Genomic DNA, 16,400 nt, shown 5'->3' with positions numbered 1-16,400 from the left:
CACAGATAAAAGACAGACAGATAGGATATACATGAAAATAAATCTTTTAATTGTTTGGACAATTACAACTGAACTTCAACCGGGGAGAGAAACATTTCGGTTGGGTCACGGGTGTGGCTGATAATGGGAGTGTTTAAGGAATAATTAGCTTGCTTTTACTTCACACTATGGGACTTGGATTTGTCGGGTTTTTCCCCACATTCTACCCCTCAACAATTTATAAAGTAAGCCTCCACTATCGAGATTCTTTTTTTTTTTTTTGGGGGGGGGGGGGCATAGAAATGGGGGGGGGGGGGGGTCACCCAGAAAAGTTTCCGCTGGTTCACGTTCAGAATTGTATCGTGTACCCAGACGTCATTTGTATAAATAGCATTCACTAATGTACGGAGCACGTGCGCATACTGAATAGAATATTGAGCCGCGAACCGGCGAAAGACCCCCCCCCCCCCCGAAAACCAGGAAATGGAGGTTGGACTGTCTGTTTGTGTAGGACATCGAACGCAATGTGTGTGGTTTACAATGTTTGGCGGATGTGTTTATTGGTATTTTACATAAACATTCTTTTGGGAAAGTATCTTTACATCTGCTGATGTGTTTTAGTATTCCAGAAACAGCTGAGTACAACGTTATACAAGTTTGAATTGTCTTGACACTGCGACGACCAGTCAGTCGACGACCGACTACCCCTTCGCAAACTCGACTGCCTGAACCACCTGGTGTGTACACATAAAGCTACTGCTGCCGTGCGACTAGCGACTGTCACTGTAGCCACATTCATTGATCTTTGGAACAATTGTGTTCGTTTTGGGTTCTAATAATTATGTAAACCTGGCCAGGTTATGAGTGGGCTTAGCCTTCCAGCCTCACAGTAGGCCCAGGTTTGAAGTCTTTTCTGAAGTGTTTGACAAGAGACTGGAGATAGCATGGCTAGAAATGCTGATACCTTCGATGACGCCCTGTACTGGACGGTAAAGGATGTCGGCACCTGGCTGGAACGGGTAAACTTACTATTTTTCTGTATCTCGAATTATTAAATCTTATGAGTTTTTGTTGTATTTATCAAATGAAGCATTGCCAAAATGAGACAAATTCAAATGTTTAACTTCTGCTAGGTAGTATAATCTAGTAGTAGAAGTTGTAGGCCGTCTCATACAATACATAGTATAGGCTTTTCAGAAGTGGGAAAAGTTTCCGTGTGGCGCCACCACTTTTTCATTCGATATGAAATAATATAGTATCTAATTTACCTCAATGAGATATCCCTTTTTGTAAAAATGAGTGAAAAAGTGGCCGCGCTATACTGAAAGTTATCCTTATCCCAGAAGTGTCTTAATGGAAAAATATTGCGTTCCTGCAATGTATTTGTGATTTGGAAGTTTTATTCCACAGTTTGGGTCCATGGACTGAGAAGGCTACAGCCTTCAAAAGGCAAAAGGGACGTGACTCGACCTTGGTACATGGTGAACAGGAACTACATGTAATTTATAGAGTTGTCTTCATCCAGCATAAACTTACCAGTGTCAGAATAAACTAGTATAAACATGGAGATAGAATATAATAGTAAACTTACAGGACAACCATGGTGGCTCTGAAATTAGCCGGTTTGGTCTTGACATTTCGAACAGTATACTCTGTTGATCTTCTTTTTGTCTTGTTTTTCTCCTGAAAACAAGCAGAGTACACTGTTTGAAACAGTTGTTAGAGTGCCTGCTCCTTGAGCCCTTTTCACACGGCCAAAATGTAGCCAGGGTCCCTTGCTACAAAATTTACTAGCGTGGATTGTTTATTTGTTATCACCGTGTGTGACTGATTTTGTGAGCTTTCCCACTGCAAAGTTAAAAAACTAACAACCCTTGTGTGACATGAGAGTGATATGACGAATTGGTAATCCTGGTCACCTTAGTTGGACAAGATAGCACCCACAATAGCATGCGCTGTACGGGCATTTTCACCTAGGACGTCGTTCAATAAACAAGGATTCCTTTCTCACGATGATGTAGCCCACGTCCTGGGTCAAAACTTCCGCTAGTGTAAGATTTTGTCGCAGGTCCGGACCTCCGACAAAATGTAGCCATGTTGGACAAGATTTGACAAGGGACCCTGGACACTCCAAAAATTATTGTCCTTTCACACGAGGTGCATTTTGTAAAATGTTACAACCATGCTACAATTTAGCAAGGGACCCTTGCTAAATTGCTCTCGTGTGAAAGGGGCTTTAATCCAGAGATCGTTGGTACAACAGTATTTTGAGAAACATGACATTAATGCGATGTACATTAACAGTGACAAGTGCTATTAAAAATGAGTCATAACAGCCCACTTATGACCACCGCCAACCCCCCCCCCCCACACCCGCTCGCAAGATTGTTGCTCTATTAAATACTTATTTGACCTTCTAGAATTAGTTGCATTAGACTTATTTGACCTTTCTGATTGAATAAGCTAGCAACAAGTCAATCATTTCTGGTTGGTTATCCACTTTTATTAATCATCAATGACCATTGGAGGATGTCCCTTAATGATAATATTATTTGTTCAGTGAACGATTTCCTTCTTGTGAACATGTGTACTACAGTAGCAGAGCAAAATAAAACACAAAAATGTCAGACTTTGCTACTCGAGAAAAACCATTAGCTAGCCTACTCGATGTGTTAAATTCAATGTTTGAAATGCGTTTGTTTTTTATATTTTTTTTTAAATAACTGTCATTACCCTGTACATCATCATGCCACGAACCTGACATTTGTTTCTTCACATTTGGTGATCACTTTCTAGTTTTAAACTCAATCTTTAATTTAATTTGACTGATTAATTCTTTGTGACTGATTCATGAAGGTTTTCCCGAGCCTCCTGCATATCCCAGCCAGACATGCCAGACATAGAGTCAACGTCTAATGTCTCTACAATGTACATCATCGTCTAACGAAGAAGTTCATTTTGAAATAATCTTTATTTGATATTCTTGTAATATTATAAATCTTTTTGATATGAATTTTCCAGTCCTTTGGAGGCATTGTGCAGTCTTATGTCTGCACATCATCATCAAACGGAGAAGTTCGTTTTGAAATTTCCTAACTTTATCTCTTGTTGTCTGTTCGACATGTTTAAAATAAGAACTTTTCAGTGAAGCCTGATTGTACAGAAGAGGCAATCAGGCGACGGCGTGCATTTTCTAATGTCCTCACATCATCATCAAAACGAAGAAGTTCATTATGAAAGAATCTTAATTTGATGTCTAGTTATTTGATATGAACTTTCCAGTGAAGCCTGATTGCATTTCCAGTGGAGGCAATCAGGCATGCAGTCTCTAATGTCTGCACATCTTCATCAAATGATGTTCTTCCGCTCAAACACCCACCAAGTCAGTACAACATGTCCCCATCACTTATCTCCGGCTAGTCTCCCTGATTAGTTTTAATCCAACAGCTTTGACTCTTCGGTCCTGTCCTGGACCCAGTTTCATAGAGCCTTTAAAAGCACAAAAATAGCTACACGCGCAACAAAATTATGGTAACCAGATTATGTTTACCAACTAAACTACCAAAGTCACATACAATTTGTGACTGGTATCCTGCTCATATCTGCTTAGCAGACGATTGTTCAGCAATATTTTCTGCTTTCTGCTCTAGGAAATTGGGCCCTGGGCTCCACTCTACATCCCCTCTTCCTAAACCACCTGCTGCATGCTGACGTAATACCCCCACTATGGCAACCACTCTCTCCAGGTTTTGCCTTGCCTCAATTATAAACCTGGGTGCTATAAATGGCTACCGGGTTGGATGTGAGTCACTGTACAGCTGTCTGGTTTGATTTCTCGTTCCGCTGGGGGAATGTGTACCAGCCCGGGTGCGCAGATCCGTGTAACACTTTGTGTCCGTTAGTGTCGTGTGGGGTTAGAGCGGGAAGTCGGCTGATAACACCCAAGTTGTCTTTTTTTCTTGTCACCGTTTGTGTGATTCAGGACAAATAATGTACTATGGAATCTTATGTCTTTGGATTGTCTAATGTCTGAGCTGTGAAGGCTCAGACTGGTGCTCGAGTACACAGGTATGGAATGGTTTGTTGTATTGGGTATTTAGTAGATAATCTTTAACGTTATGATCTAACCACCCCACCATGTCCACAGGCTTCCTGGACGAAAAGCAGTTTTAAGTTTAGTGAAAATGGAACCATCAGGTTGTACAGGTTGGAGTGTTCTTCTTTGAAATACGTACTGTGATGATTTTATCGCAAGTTTCTTCAGAAAGATTTGATACATGGATGCAGCTGCTAAAGTCATAGGCCTAATGTGATTGAACACTAACTGTTAGGCCTAAGTTATTATGTTAAAGTTCTCAACCAAAGTCTTCCATTAGTCTTAGGGGCTTTACTGAGATTTTGGTTTCCTAACACCTTCCTGACCTTCCTGTAGTGTGCAGACTTTTTTACTACATTATGTCTCCTTGCCCTTGGGAATGAAGGCGTACTGATTAATCTAATACACTTTACATGTATGAAGTCACTTCCTTTGTGGAGTTGTCTAGGGGCACATGTACTGGCATAGTGGATACAGCGTCATCAGAGATGGGTCTTTGCAAGCCCACACCATAGAAGTTCCCTGATTAAAGCAAACGTGTCGATATTGTTTACAGATTCACAGCGGGATCATAAATGCCAAGCCAGCTTGATTTTTCATTTCAATTGCACCTTTTACTAAGTTATATGAACTTACCTTTGTGTAGAGCACACAGGGGTCGATTTCACAAAGAGTTAGGACTCGTCTTATCTTGAGTTAGGACGAGTAACTCGTCTTAACTTAGGATAGGTCCGCATGCTACAGTGCAGGGTTGGGACTCGTCCTAAGTCCTAAGATTAGTCTTAAGTTAGGATGAGTTTTGAGAAATCGACGGCAGGTGGCCAGCATTTATATGATGTTAAGTGTGTTTTGCTGAAATTGTAAACTGAATGTTTCAGTCCATCATGTATGATGTGAACACTTTACGCGCATCTTTAGCTAACCCTAAGCTCTCCCCTAACTGTTTGTTTATTGCACTAGAACCCTGATCATACTTTTTGATCTAGTTAAATACATTCCACTATAATCAGAGTGAATTAGAGTTCAACAAATAATGTTTTATCATGCTTGGGAGATAAAAACTTCTAGAGCCGCTTTATGCGTATCACACACTACACACAAATATGGGTAGAAATACTGTTGATTGTGTGAACGCTCTTCCAAACATCCTCTTTTGGATGTGGTCACTGGACAAAATGGTGGACTGTCAATGTGCAAACTCTCACCATGGACAATCCATCGGGTAGGCCTAGTGGCACAGTCGTACGATCAATTATTTTTTCGGGGAAAACAGTTCTTTCGTTCTGTTCCTCTGTTTTAACCACTGAGAGGGTCATAAAAAGATTGACAGAAGAATTGTAAATGTTTTGTCAATGTTGTGCATGGATGTGTAAAAACAGGAGGTTCTGGGTTTGATTTCCAAGGGACCTGTACACCATTTCAGGAAGTACTAAACAACAATACCTGTACATAAGCCAGGAATTTGTTATTTATTTACTTTGTGTTCTTTGGGGGGGGGGGGGGATCCCCAAGCATTTAGCTGAAAATGTTAGCTCAAAACACCAGACATGCCAGAACCAAAACTTTAAACACAGTTTTTAAAACAACGTTTTACTTGACTGAGCACTGAGAAGAAAAGATGATCTCATTTATTTTATTAGTTGGAAGTTTTTTTTATCTGACTCAAAGTAAAATTTGATCAGAATCAAAATGAGAAGCAATGCCACCACTCACCGCCAACATATGGATGTGATAGCTCAGTTTGTTAGAGCCCTGACACAGTAAACCAGAGGTCAATGGCTCAAAACTAAAAGATTTACCCAGTTCCTTGTGTTTTATATTCTTGATGTTATTATTTACCAGTTTACCCTTTTTGTTGTCTTTTCTTTTGATTCTGCAGATTGGCTTTCATGAATATAAAGAACCTTTGCAGACTATTGGAATCAATGGCAAGGAGCTATTTGTAAGTATTACCATGGTAACGACTATAATTGGTTGGCGGGCAATTTCAATAGACCTTATGCATTGACGTCATCCATCCATCTTAGTGGAAAAACAATCGAGACGCACAGATTTTTATGCGAGGCGCACAGGATTGGCCAATGAACAACCTGCTTTTGACCTCTAGGTGAGGGCGCCCTACTAAAATGACGTCATGTGCATAAGGTCTATTCAACAAGTTCCAGGCAATCTTCAAGAAGAATAAACATGAATGCAGCAGAAACCATAGCCTATTCTTGCCCGGCCCTGCCAGTCTTGGTTTTCCTTTAAGTATGAACTGCTCTTTGCAAAAATTAAAATGGTCTTGCTGTCATAAAGATAGGCTGGATTCCAGGCATGCATGCATAATTAATCAATAGCTGATAGTTTTTGAGATGTGCCTGTGGCCCTTTGAAACTTTATTAAATTGTATAATGCAATTTTCATGGCATTTCCTCAACTGACATTGTACAATTAAATCGTGCGTGCAGGAAGTCCAGGGGCCCATTTCCAAAGCTTGGCTCCAGGTCAGGCACCAGCTTTGGCTCTGGCTTTGGCTCTGGCTGGGGCACAAGCTTAGGCTTTGGTTTGGGCACCATTTTGGTCTTTGGCTTGGGGCTCTGGCTTAGGGCTATGGCTTGGGGTCCGGCTGTGGCGCTTGCGCCATCTTGGGCTTTGGTTTGGGTGCCAGCTTGGGCTCGTGCTTGGGTTGTGGCTAGGGCACCAGCTTAGGCTTTGGCTGGGGTGCTAGCTTGGTCTTCGGCTTGGGTACTAGCTTAGGCTCTGTCATCAATTTTGGTGCAGCATACATTTTGCACGGTGACAAGAAATTTCAGACGTACAGTGTATGACAGTCTGCCTGGTAACCAGAAAAAGGGCTGTATTTTTCTCCATTTCAAAATTCTTATGCCTGTCCTCACAAAACAAATGGTATCTTGCTGATTCGTGTTGCCTTGGCACATGTACATCCCAACGCCCTCTGACATATAATAGGTCACACTACGATAATGGCGTTTCATACATATAATGAGAATGTGTACAAGACCTTGGCACTGAAAGAGTTAAAAGCTGATAATGATCATGTGGTTCTTTTGTGAACTCTGGATGTCACTGCTTAGGCCTACATGGTCTATGATGTGGTATTGGAATACCTTGTGTACACTCGGCCAACCTCATTCTACTTGATTCTTTGGGTTTGGCCTCAGGGTTAGAATGTAGTTTCAATGTACTACCATACATTGGTTTTCAGGAAGGAAACACGTGTTTTTTTTAATGATCCTAAAGTATGCGACCCTTAAAGGCAGTGGACACTATTGGTAATTACTCAAAAAAGTTAAAACATGAAAACTTACTTGGTAACGAATAATGGAGAGCTGTTGATAGTATAAAACATTGTGAGAAACGGCTCCCTCTGAAGTAACACTAGTTTGATTTCGAGACCTCAGATTTAGAATTTGAGGTTTTGAAATCAAGCATCTAAAAGTACACATCTTCGCGTGACAAGGGTGTTTTTTATTTCATTCATATCTCGCAAATTTGATGACCAATTGAGCTTAAATTGTCAAAGGTTTGTTATTTTGTGCATGTATGTTGAAATACACCAAGTGGGAAGATTGGTCTTTGACAATTACCATAGTGTCTGAAGATCTTTAACCATTGCAAAACAAGGAAATGCATGCAATTGGCCTTCTCTGGTGTTGATTCTTTTTTTTTTTTGAAGGGGGGGGGGTGTTGCCTTCTTTTCTGGTACATTTTTGCTGGTGTTGCTTTAAATGCGTGTAAACCACAGAACATATGTAGATTGTATGCATATGTGAAAGTAATTGTGTCCCTGATCTCGGAAAGTGCGTTGAGTCTCGTGTGAGGCACTTCACTTCCTCAAGGCAGATTGTGTGTAAAGACCTTACTGCGACATAACGCATTTAAACTTTGCACACTGTGGAGCGGACATTGACGACTGATGAACAAGAACTCATTCGCACTTTGGAGACTCCAAGGTACCCCCTAGTTATCCCCCCCACTCCTATTACTCCAAGCGTTACTACAAACTGACGAGTCAGGACCGCAGTGTCCTCTCAGGTTCAGGATGCAGTGTACTTTATCTGTGTTTTCCACTTAAAAAAGAACCCAACAACTACCTGCACGTCAGTATACTTCCTGCTTCGTTTTATTCCTAACGCTATACTTAGAAACACTTCACGGTTACATTGGCATACATGACCTGTACTTGTGTAAAATTGCTGATTAGGTGGAAATACCTTTGTGCTTGGTGACATATTGCGGACTTAGCAGCACTTGTAGTTACAAAGATCCCTTTTTGATATCAATTCATTATCAGGAACTTTCAGAGAACAAGCTACGGAGGTTGCATCCGACACGTAATATGCCAACAGGACGCAGTGACCCAGCTTCGTAAGTATTACACTATGTACCCTGTACAGGATATTTAAAAGGGGGTATACATTCGGTCGTTAATTACTCTGAAAATTTACAACCTAAAAAAAACTTAGTTGGTAAGATGTTCTGCAGCTGGTGATCATTTTGAGAAACACTTTCCTTCAAAGAAATATAGTTTTAGAGAGAGAGAGAGAGATTCAAAATCATTTGATTCTGAGAAACGTTTCTCAAAAACTACATTTCTATAGAGGGAGTCGTTTCTCACAATATTTTATACTGTCACTAGTTTTCCTTTGCTCGTTACCAAGTATGCTCACAATTATTTTGAGTAATTACTAACTAACAGTGTCCAGTGCCTTTTAAACAGGGAAGTTCACATCACCAGCACTCACTAGTATTAATTGGTATCAGTTTCTCACCTTCCACCTCTAGGACCCCAGTTTGATATCGAATATCGAGGGATGCCCCTGCATGGATTGGGTTTTCAGTCCCTACACATGCCCTACATGTATGTAACTGACTGCTTGGGTTTTTCCCCTAGCTGTATAATTCACCGAGGGATTTCCTTCCACCTCTACATGTAACATGTCTAAAAACTGAAACTTCCTTCCTTGTCTTTTCTCAATCGGTTTCTTTGCTAGTGTAATTTTTTTTTTTTAAACATTACATCATTTGGTATACATTGATGTTTTTTGCACCTCTTGCCTTGTAAAGCAAAAAAGAAATACATGAAACATCTACCACCAGTGTATGTTTTGCTGAGATTAGGCTAAACAAGTGTTTGGTAGGCTATCTCTATGGGTAGGCTAACTGAACCAAATTAATTCATAGTGCCCAAACTCATGAACTTTGATCTCTATCCATTCATGTACAATGTACAATGTATGTGCATCTATCACTTGAGTCAATATAGGCCTTGGTTACGTTTGTATGCCAATGGAATAAGTGCAAAGTGAAATGTTCAATGGCGTGTCATGGCTGGGTGGTTAAGTACCGTACACAAGCTTTGGTGTTTCTGACAAACAGAGTGTAATGTAGGTTCAAATCCTGATCAGTGGTTTTGTGTCCTTGTGAGATACTTTAGTGTCCTATGGGATAAATGTCACTTGGATTGGTAGTGCAGGTAAAAGAACCTAGAACACTGATGCAAGAGGGTTTATAACCAGTGGTGGTCCTGGTTCACATAACCAGCACCCTTGTTTACAGGTTTCCTTCAAGGCTTGTGAGCCATTATTCACTTAAAGGCAGTGGACACTATTGCTAATTACTCAAAATAATTATCAGCATAAAACCTCACTTGGTAACGAGTAATGGGGAGAGGTTGATAGAATAAAACATTGTGAGAAACGGCTCCCTCTGAAGTGACGTAGTTTTCGAGAACGAAGTAATTTTCCACGAGTTTGATTTCGAGACCTCAAGTTTAGAATTTGAGGTCTAAAAATCAAGCATAGATCTGAAAGCACACAACCTCGTGTGACAAAGGGCGTTTTTTCTTCCATTATTATCTCGCAACTTTGACGACCGATTGAGCTCAAATTTTCACAGGTTGGTTATTTTATGCATAATATTTTGAGATACACCAAGTAATAAGACTGGTCCTTGACAACTACCAATAGTGTCCAGTGGCTTTAAGAATGTTTGAGTCACTTTTGGTTTCATTACCAGAAATATTTTACAACAAACAATAGTTCAATCTGACGCCACCATTTTGCCACAAACAATACCCTTATAAGATGGGTTTAGAACAAAGAAGATGGAAATAGGGGCTGCATAACAAATTAACTGTTGAATCGATAGAAGTGTTTCTGTTTTCAATACAGGGATGTGAAGTTTCACACTTTTATATGAATTTAGATTCCTGATAGACAAAAGCTGCGGTGCGCTTCTTCATAACAAATAAAATGGCTCTTTGATCCACTCAGCTAGTGCTGAGGATACTGTTCACAAAAGCTCCTTGGAACTTATAACTCAAGGGGTTATCAAAAGGTGGTCATGCATGCATTTCAATGTACCCTCCTAATAGACCTTTGTGACCTTGCACATTCTTTGGCTAGTCTGGCAGGCAAGATACTACACTGGTCCTAGGGGAAAGTTTATATTTTGTTCCAAGAGTTGTGAAAGTAAAAGCTGGACAAGTTTTGAGATGTGCCCCCTTTCATCATATCAAAAGTTAATAAGAATTAGACAGTGCAATCTCCATAAAATATAAGGTTTTATGTTTAAGCACCAAGACATATACACGTACATTGTACACATCCGGAAGTGTAACAGGAAATATGCAATGTACACTGGTGCACTCAGGTTTTGACTTTAGCCAGAATGTAGGATTGGGAAATTGAGAGTCCTGAGCGATCGTTTCCACAAAGAGTTACACATGTACATGTATTGTATAAGCTTGATCTTAACTTTGAAACAATCTCAAAGTTGTTCACATGGAGTCCTTACTAAAAATTTTTTTAAATGCAACGGTTTGAGTAGGGCTGGTTTACGTGAGTGTGAGGAATTATTCATCTGAAATTTTGTTTATGAGTTGCCATTTTTCATGTTTCTGTACATATCACCCATGGAAATGTTGAGTTGTACATTCCATTGTTTTGCTTGAGTCAGTGGAGTATGACTTTCAAATTATTTCTGTTTAAATGGAAGGAAGTCAGCGATGAATAAATCAACAGCGTGCAGTTGAAATTATCCTTAGATTCGTTATACTGTATGTTGCATTGGTATAAATTATCGTCATCAGTTGATTTGGTTATCTAGAATACATTAACGTGTATGTCAACAATTTGGAAATCCTGTATGATGTAAGTAATACATTGTGAATTAATGCATCGAAAGGGAAACGTGTGTGTTCCTGCTATGGGCAGTTGCAGTTCCGTTACATGAGATGGCAGAAAAAAATTCACAGGATAGAAACTTGTGTAGAATATAATGAAGAAAAAAACACTGAAAAGTTTAGGTACAGCATACATGTAAATGTATGTAGAACTGGACCTGATTACAAGCTTCATGAAATTAGGTCCTGATCATTCCAAGTCAGCGTGGTTCACTGTTTCTATGAACATCTGTTGTGTCATATTTCATCTTGTATATTTCGCCTTTCTTAATTTTTCTACCTCAGGATGTTGTGGAAACAGATAAATAAAGTGAAGGAGAATCGCCGTCCTGACCGTAAAAAATCAAAGAATCCATTTTCAGGATCACGGTAAGTGTCGTAAAAATTCAAAATTCATAAAACAAATTCCCTGAAGCTCTGTCTCGTGTTTTAGATTATTATTTTTAAAAATATGGGTCCAAGATTATTGAGACCTACCTGTACATTACCAATACAAAGTAAAGAATTATAAATTTTGAGTTTGTAAATATTTGCAATTCTCCAGCACTTCTGACTCTCAGTGGGTTGGTGTAGTGGTATCGTTCCTCACCTTCCACTACTAGGACCCCAGTTCGAATCACACCGGGGCACTGTATGAATTGGGTTTTCAGTCTCTACCTGATGGGTTTTTCCTAGAATAATACTTTGGGGTTTCCCTCCCATATCTAAAAACCTTAAACTTCCTTACTTCATCTTCTCTACATTGGGTTCTTGCCTAGTACAGTGATTAAGTTTTTATTTCTAAGAGTCCTTGGCTTCACAACCAGAATAAATTTAGAATGGTCTTTTGCTTATCAAAGAACTTCAGACTGCTTCCAATCAGGGGCTCGAGTTGACCCTTGCCACCCTTTTCCCATTGTGGAAGATTCCATAAGATTTGTATTTTGATAGTACATTGTGTAAACTTAAGATGGTTCAATTTGATAGATGGGGTGAGAAGAGGCCACCTCAAGCGCCGGAGCCGGATTATAAAGAACCACCCCAGGCTCCCGGTAGACGAGATGACGGAAGTGAAGGTACGAACAGACAGTCCTCTGTCTTAATTTATTAATAATTTAAAAGCTATTTTAAAAAGTACCCTCTGCTAAAATATATATGACTTGAGCTGCCTCTAGCTACTGGGCAATCTCGCTGGTCTAAGGTAAGACTCTGCTCTAGAATTACACAGGTCATGGGTTGGAATCCCACCCGAGGTCCACAGAGCTTGGGAAAGTACTGTATACAGTGCTAACACACATCAGTGAACATGGGGAAAACAAAAATTACAATATTCCTTATCCCGATGCAAAGTTCCATCTAATAAATTTAAAAGTTGGCAACGGTCCTACTCAGATGCATTTCAAGACAAGACCATGCATGCCAGGAGATGAAAGTTTGCTCTTTCAGAGCTATGTAGTTGCACAGCCATAATTATTGGTATACTTTTTATTACAAAGACACCAAATGAACAACGGGTAAATATTGAGTTGCTCTTTGTAGATATTTTATTCGAAGAAAAAAAAACTCACACAATTTTATTCATAATTCGTAAATAACATTATCAAAGGTAACTGCTACATCAGTGGTTTTCAAACTATTGCTCATAAAATTGACCAAAAATATGTGTACCCATGATTTTGGCTGTGCACTTAAGTATTTTGTGTTATTCACATATCATATGCAAGGTGGGCAAGTGCCTAAAGCACCCCCTCTCACCACTGTGGCCCTTGTTTGATCCCTGGCTAAAGGCCAAGATAGAACTAGAGCTGTGCATATTTTGGTGTCCTTCGTTACTCGTCATTCATGGGTGCCAAGATGCCCTTGACCGCACCAACCTTACTGTCTCCTGAATGGCCCTGATATTGTTACCTAACTAATTGGGTACTTGGTGATGAGTCACATTATGGGGGGGGGGGGTAAATAAATCTTATGGAGAATTTTATACTGTGGATTGAAGTACATGTATTGGCTCATGAGTCAATTCTGTTCACATACAGGGTTTGAATTTGAGGGGGAAATCCCGCAAGACCACAATGCTTGTTGCTCAATATGTTTACTGGACCAGAATCATTTTTACAAGACCAGAATCAAAATGAGAAAAATGTCTTCTGTGATTCTCATGAGGAACTATGAACTTATGAGTTGTCACTTCAGATACTGTACATGCCGGCCTTGAACTTCGCTCTTGAAGGGGCAGCAATTTTCCTCTGGTAGGGGCACTCTAAGAGAAAAAATTGAATTTGTCTTGGAACTTTGAAGAGGACACAACAACAAAGTCACTATTTGAGGCCTGCCATATCTCTTGGGCCATTTACATTAGTCAATGATAAACAATTTAAAACTTTAAAAAAAAATTGATTTTAATAAGATGCTGCCTATTTCGGCTATGACCTGGCTACGCAGAAGCCCCAGAAGCCACTTGCCATAGTTATTATAAAGGCCTATGTGTGTATGATCCAATGATGTTCTTAAACCTTTAATCTGTAGTTTCCATCTTTCGACCCGACAGACTGCAGGAATTTAGCATCTTCATTTAAAGGCCGAGGGTAAATGATTATTTTGTGTCTGTGAAGTGAAACAGATAATCTGAGAATGCCTGTGTTTATGCATGCCGAAATCAATGTTGTTTCTAGGGGCTAGGCCATAAACACGTACTTGATTTTCTCCTCTTTGTGTGGTTTTCTTTGCTTGTTGGTTCGGGATGCTATGCAACTTTACATTAAATGGTCTGCAGTATTGGTACATGTGTTATTTTTGTTCCTAAATCTGTCTTTCTGTTGGTTGTTCTGAAATGTATTTTTCTAGGCTGAGCAAGAGGCTGTGTGTGTTTTCGCAGTCTGACCATAGTTTTACTAACACTAAATGAACAGTGTTTTTTTCTAGCAAACCTTATCCTGTGATGCTCTATACACAGGATATAAAAGTAAACATAACTTTGTGTTTATCACAATTGTACAGTGTGTGATGACTTGGTAAATGTATGTGCGAATGTTGTTTGCATTCATAATGTTATCTGTTTCAATACCCTTTGTTAAAATGTGACTGTTGGTTTTGTGCATTTTAAGTGGCTTATGGTGATAAGTTCCATCTACATTTTGTTTTAATCCCTTAGAAAGTCCTAAGATTAATCCAAAGTTCGGAAGAGTTTGGTGAAATCGATGGCAGAGGTCATTGGTTCAAATCCCGCTCTAGTAAATTGTCCTTACATGTAATTTGTTTGTTCAGCACTTTAATATTTAAACTTATTCTCTCAGTAAATACAGTACTTGGTTCACATGTCATTATTCTTTTATTTTGTTATTTTGTATTACAGAGGAAAACTGCTGGGGAAGTGATTTCAGCAATGATGAAGATGTAAGTCAAATTAAAAAATAAACATGCTTCGCATCCTTCGGATGAGCTGTGTTGGTCCCGTGTGTTGTGTACACCGCACAAGAACCCAGTGCACTTATTAAAAAGAGAAGGGGTTTGCCCTGGTGTTCCTGGTTAGATTGCCATTTGGCATGTTTGATTGGCAGCATACATGTATTGCGCCACAGCACTTTGTAAACCATTACGTGGTACTAAAACATGTATGTTAAAGGAGTGTAGGTTTCATGTAATCCAACATCTTGCAGGAAAATACTGAAAGTTAAAAGCTCCTCGTGAGCGTCACGTCACTGAGTGATGCATAATGCGCGCTAATAAAAAGAAGCTCTGGTGTTAGGAAAAGGCGCTTTAACAAATTCCTTGTAGTTATTATTATTATTTGCATATTTTCTGATTTGTTTCATCTCTGGCTTATAATCAGGAATTTGAGCAAGAAGAAGACAACCCAGCATTGCTACAAGGAAATACCCCAGGTAAATAAACCACAAACTGATTTTCAAATAATTGTTGTTGGAGCATGTAAACTTTCTTGTTAACGACCAATGGAAGTGGAGAGCTGTTGATAGTATAAAACACTGTGAGAAACGGCTCCCTCTGAAGTAACATAGTTTTTAGAAAAAGTTAGTTTCTCACATCTTAAAGGCAGTGGACACTATTGGTAATTGTCAAAGACTAGCCTTCACAGTTGGTGTATCTCAACATATGCATAAAATAACAAACCTGTGAAAATTTGAGCTCAATCGGTCATCGAAGTTGTGAGATAATAATGAAAGAAAAACAACCCTTGCAACATGAAGTTGTGTGCATTTATATGGTTGATTTCGAGACCTCAAGTTCTAAACTTGAGGTCTCGAAATCAAATTCGTGGAAAAATACTTCTTTCTCGAAAACTATGGCACTTCAGAGGGAGCCGTTTCTCACAATGTTTTATACCATCAACCTCTCCCCATTACTCGTCACCAAGAAAGGTTTTATGCCAATAATTATTTTGAGTAATTACCAATAGTGTTCACTGCCTTTAAAAGACTTCAGCCTTTTATTAGGCATCTGAAAGCATACAACTTGTTGTAATAAGGATGTTTTTTCCCTTTCATCATTCTTCTGCAACTTCGATGACCAGTTGAGTCCAAATTTGCACAATTATGTTGTTTTATGCAAACATACATGTATGTTGTGATACACCAAGTGGGAATCTTTGACAATTACCATCATTACCAAATGTTTTAATTGCCTTTAATGCCTTTGATTACGAATTGCACAACTCAACTTAGTTTGGATGCGTAGAATCCTCAACACCACATGAATCGGTGTTTGTGTCGTTCAATTCTCTCCCCAGGCCTCATCTGATCGGATGTGATCTATTTACACTCACTTCCCCTCCTTGACAGGTCAGAAAGGTCATGCAATAACTGTGCCTGTAATTAAAGGGGGAAGGGGATAGTTTACAAGGGGTAGATCTCATCATTCAAATGTAGTCCCACATACACGTACCTCACAGGATAATACTGTATGCTAAAGCGTCTTGAACGTCACTGAGCGACGGATATGCGCTATATTAGAAGCCACTATAATTACTATTTTGTATATTACAACACAGACGTCTAAAATTTATTCCGCGAATCAACCTATTAATGATTCTCTCCTGATAATTTGTTTCAATGAAACTAAACAATTCTCCCACAATGATGTTTGTTTCAGGACGTACTGTGAGCTACAATGGATCATCTACTTCCTCATTTACCAATCTGG

The 16,400-nt window shown here is 39.4% G+C and overlaps 1 protein-coding gene across 6 annotated transcripts in view; it reads left to right on the top strand.

Annotated features, from left to right (window-relative positions):
• Positions 1–462: 462 nt before the first annotated feature.
• LOC139940570 (uncharacterized) overlaps positions 463–16,400 on the top strand; it is a 37,484-nt gene continuing 21,546 nt past the window's right edge. For 5 of the 6 annotated variants that reach the window (XM_071936886.1, XM_071936884.1, XM_071936885.1 and 2 more), the window contains exons 1-8: positions 463–998; positions 5,955–6,017; positions 8,373–8,446; positions 11,550–11,633; positions 12,231–12,319; positions 14,596–14,636; positions 15,073–15,124; positions 16,350–16,399. In XM_071936886.1, coding sequence (XP_071792987.1) covers positions 924–998; positions 5,955–6,017; positions 8,373–8,446; positions 11,550–11,633; positions 12,231–12,319; positions 14,596–14,636; positions 15,073–15,124; positions 16,350–16,399 — 528 coding nt within the window. In that variant the 5' untranslated portion in view covers positions 463–923. Of the gene's footprint in view, positions 999–5,954; positions 6,018–7,926; positions 8,032–8,372; positions 8,447–11,549; positions 11,634–12,230; positions 12,320–14,595; positions 14,637–15,072; positions 15,125–16,349; position 16,400 lie in introns of those variants that run through there. The other variant, XM_071936888.1, reaches the window with a different exon arrangement.

This window comes from Asterias amurensis, chromosome 8, assembly GCF_032118995.1.
Source record: "Asterias amurensis chromosome 8, ASM3211899v1".
NCBI classification, from domain to species: Eukaryota; Metazoa; Echinodermata; class Asteroidea; order Forcipulatida; family Asteriidae; genus Asterias; species Asterias amurensis.
This window is presented reverse-complemented; position numbering and strand designations above follow the sequence as displayed.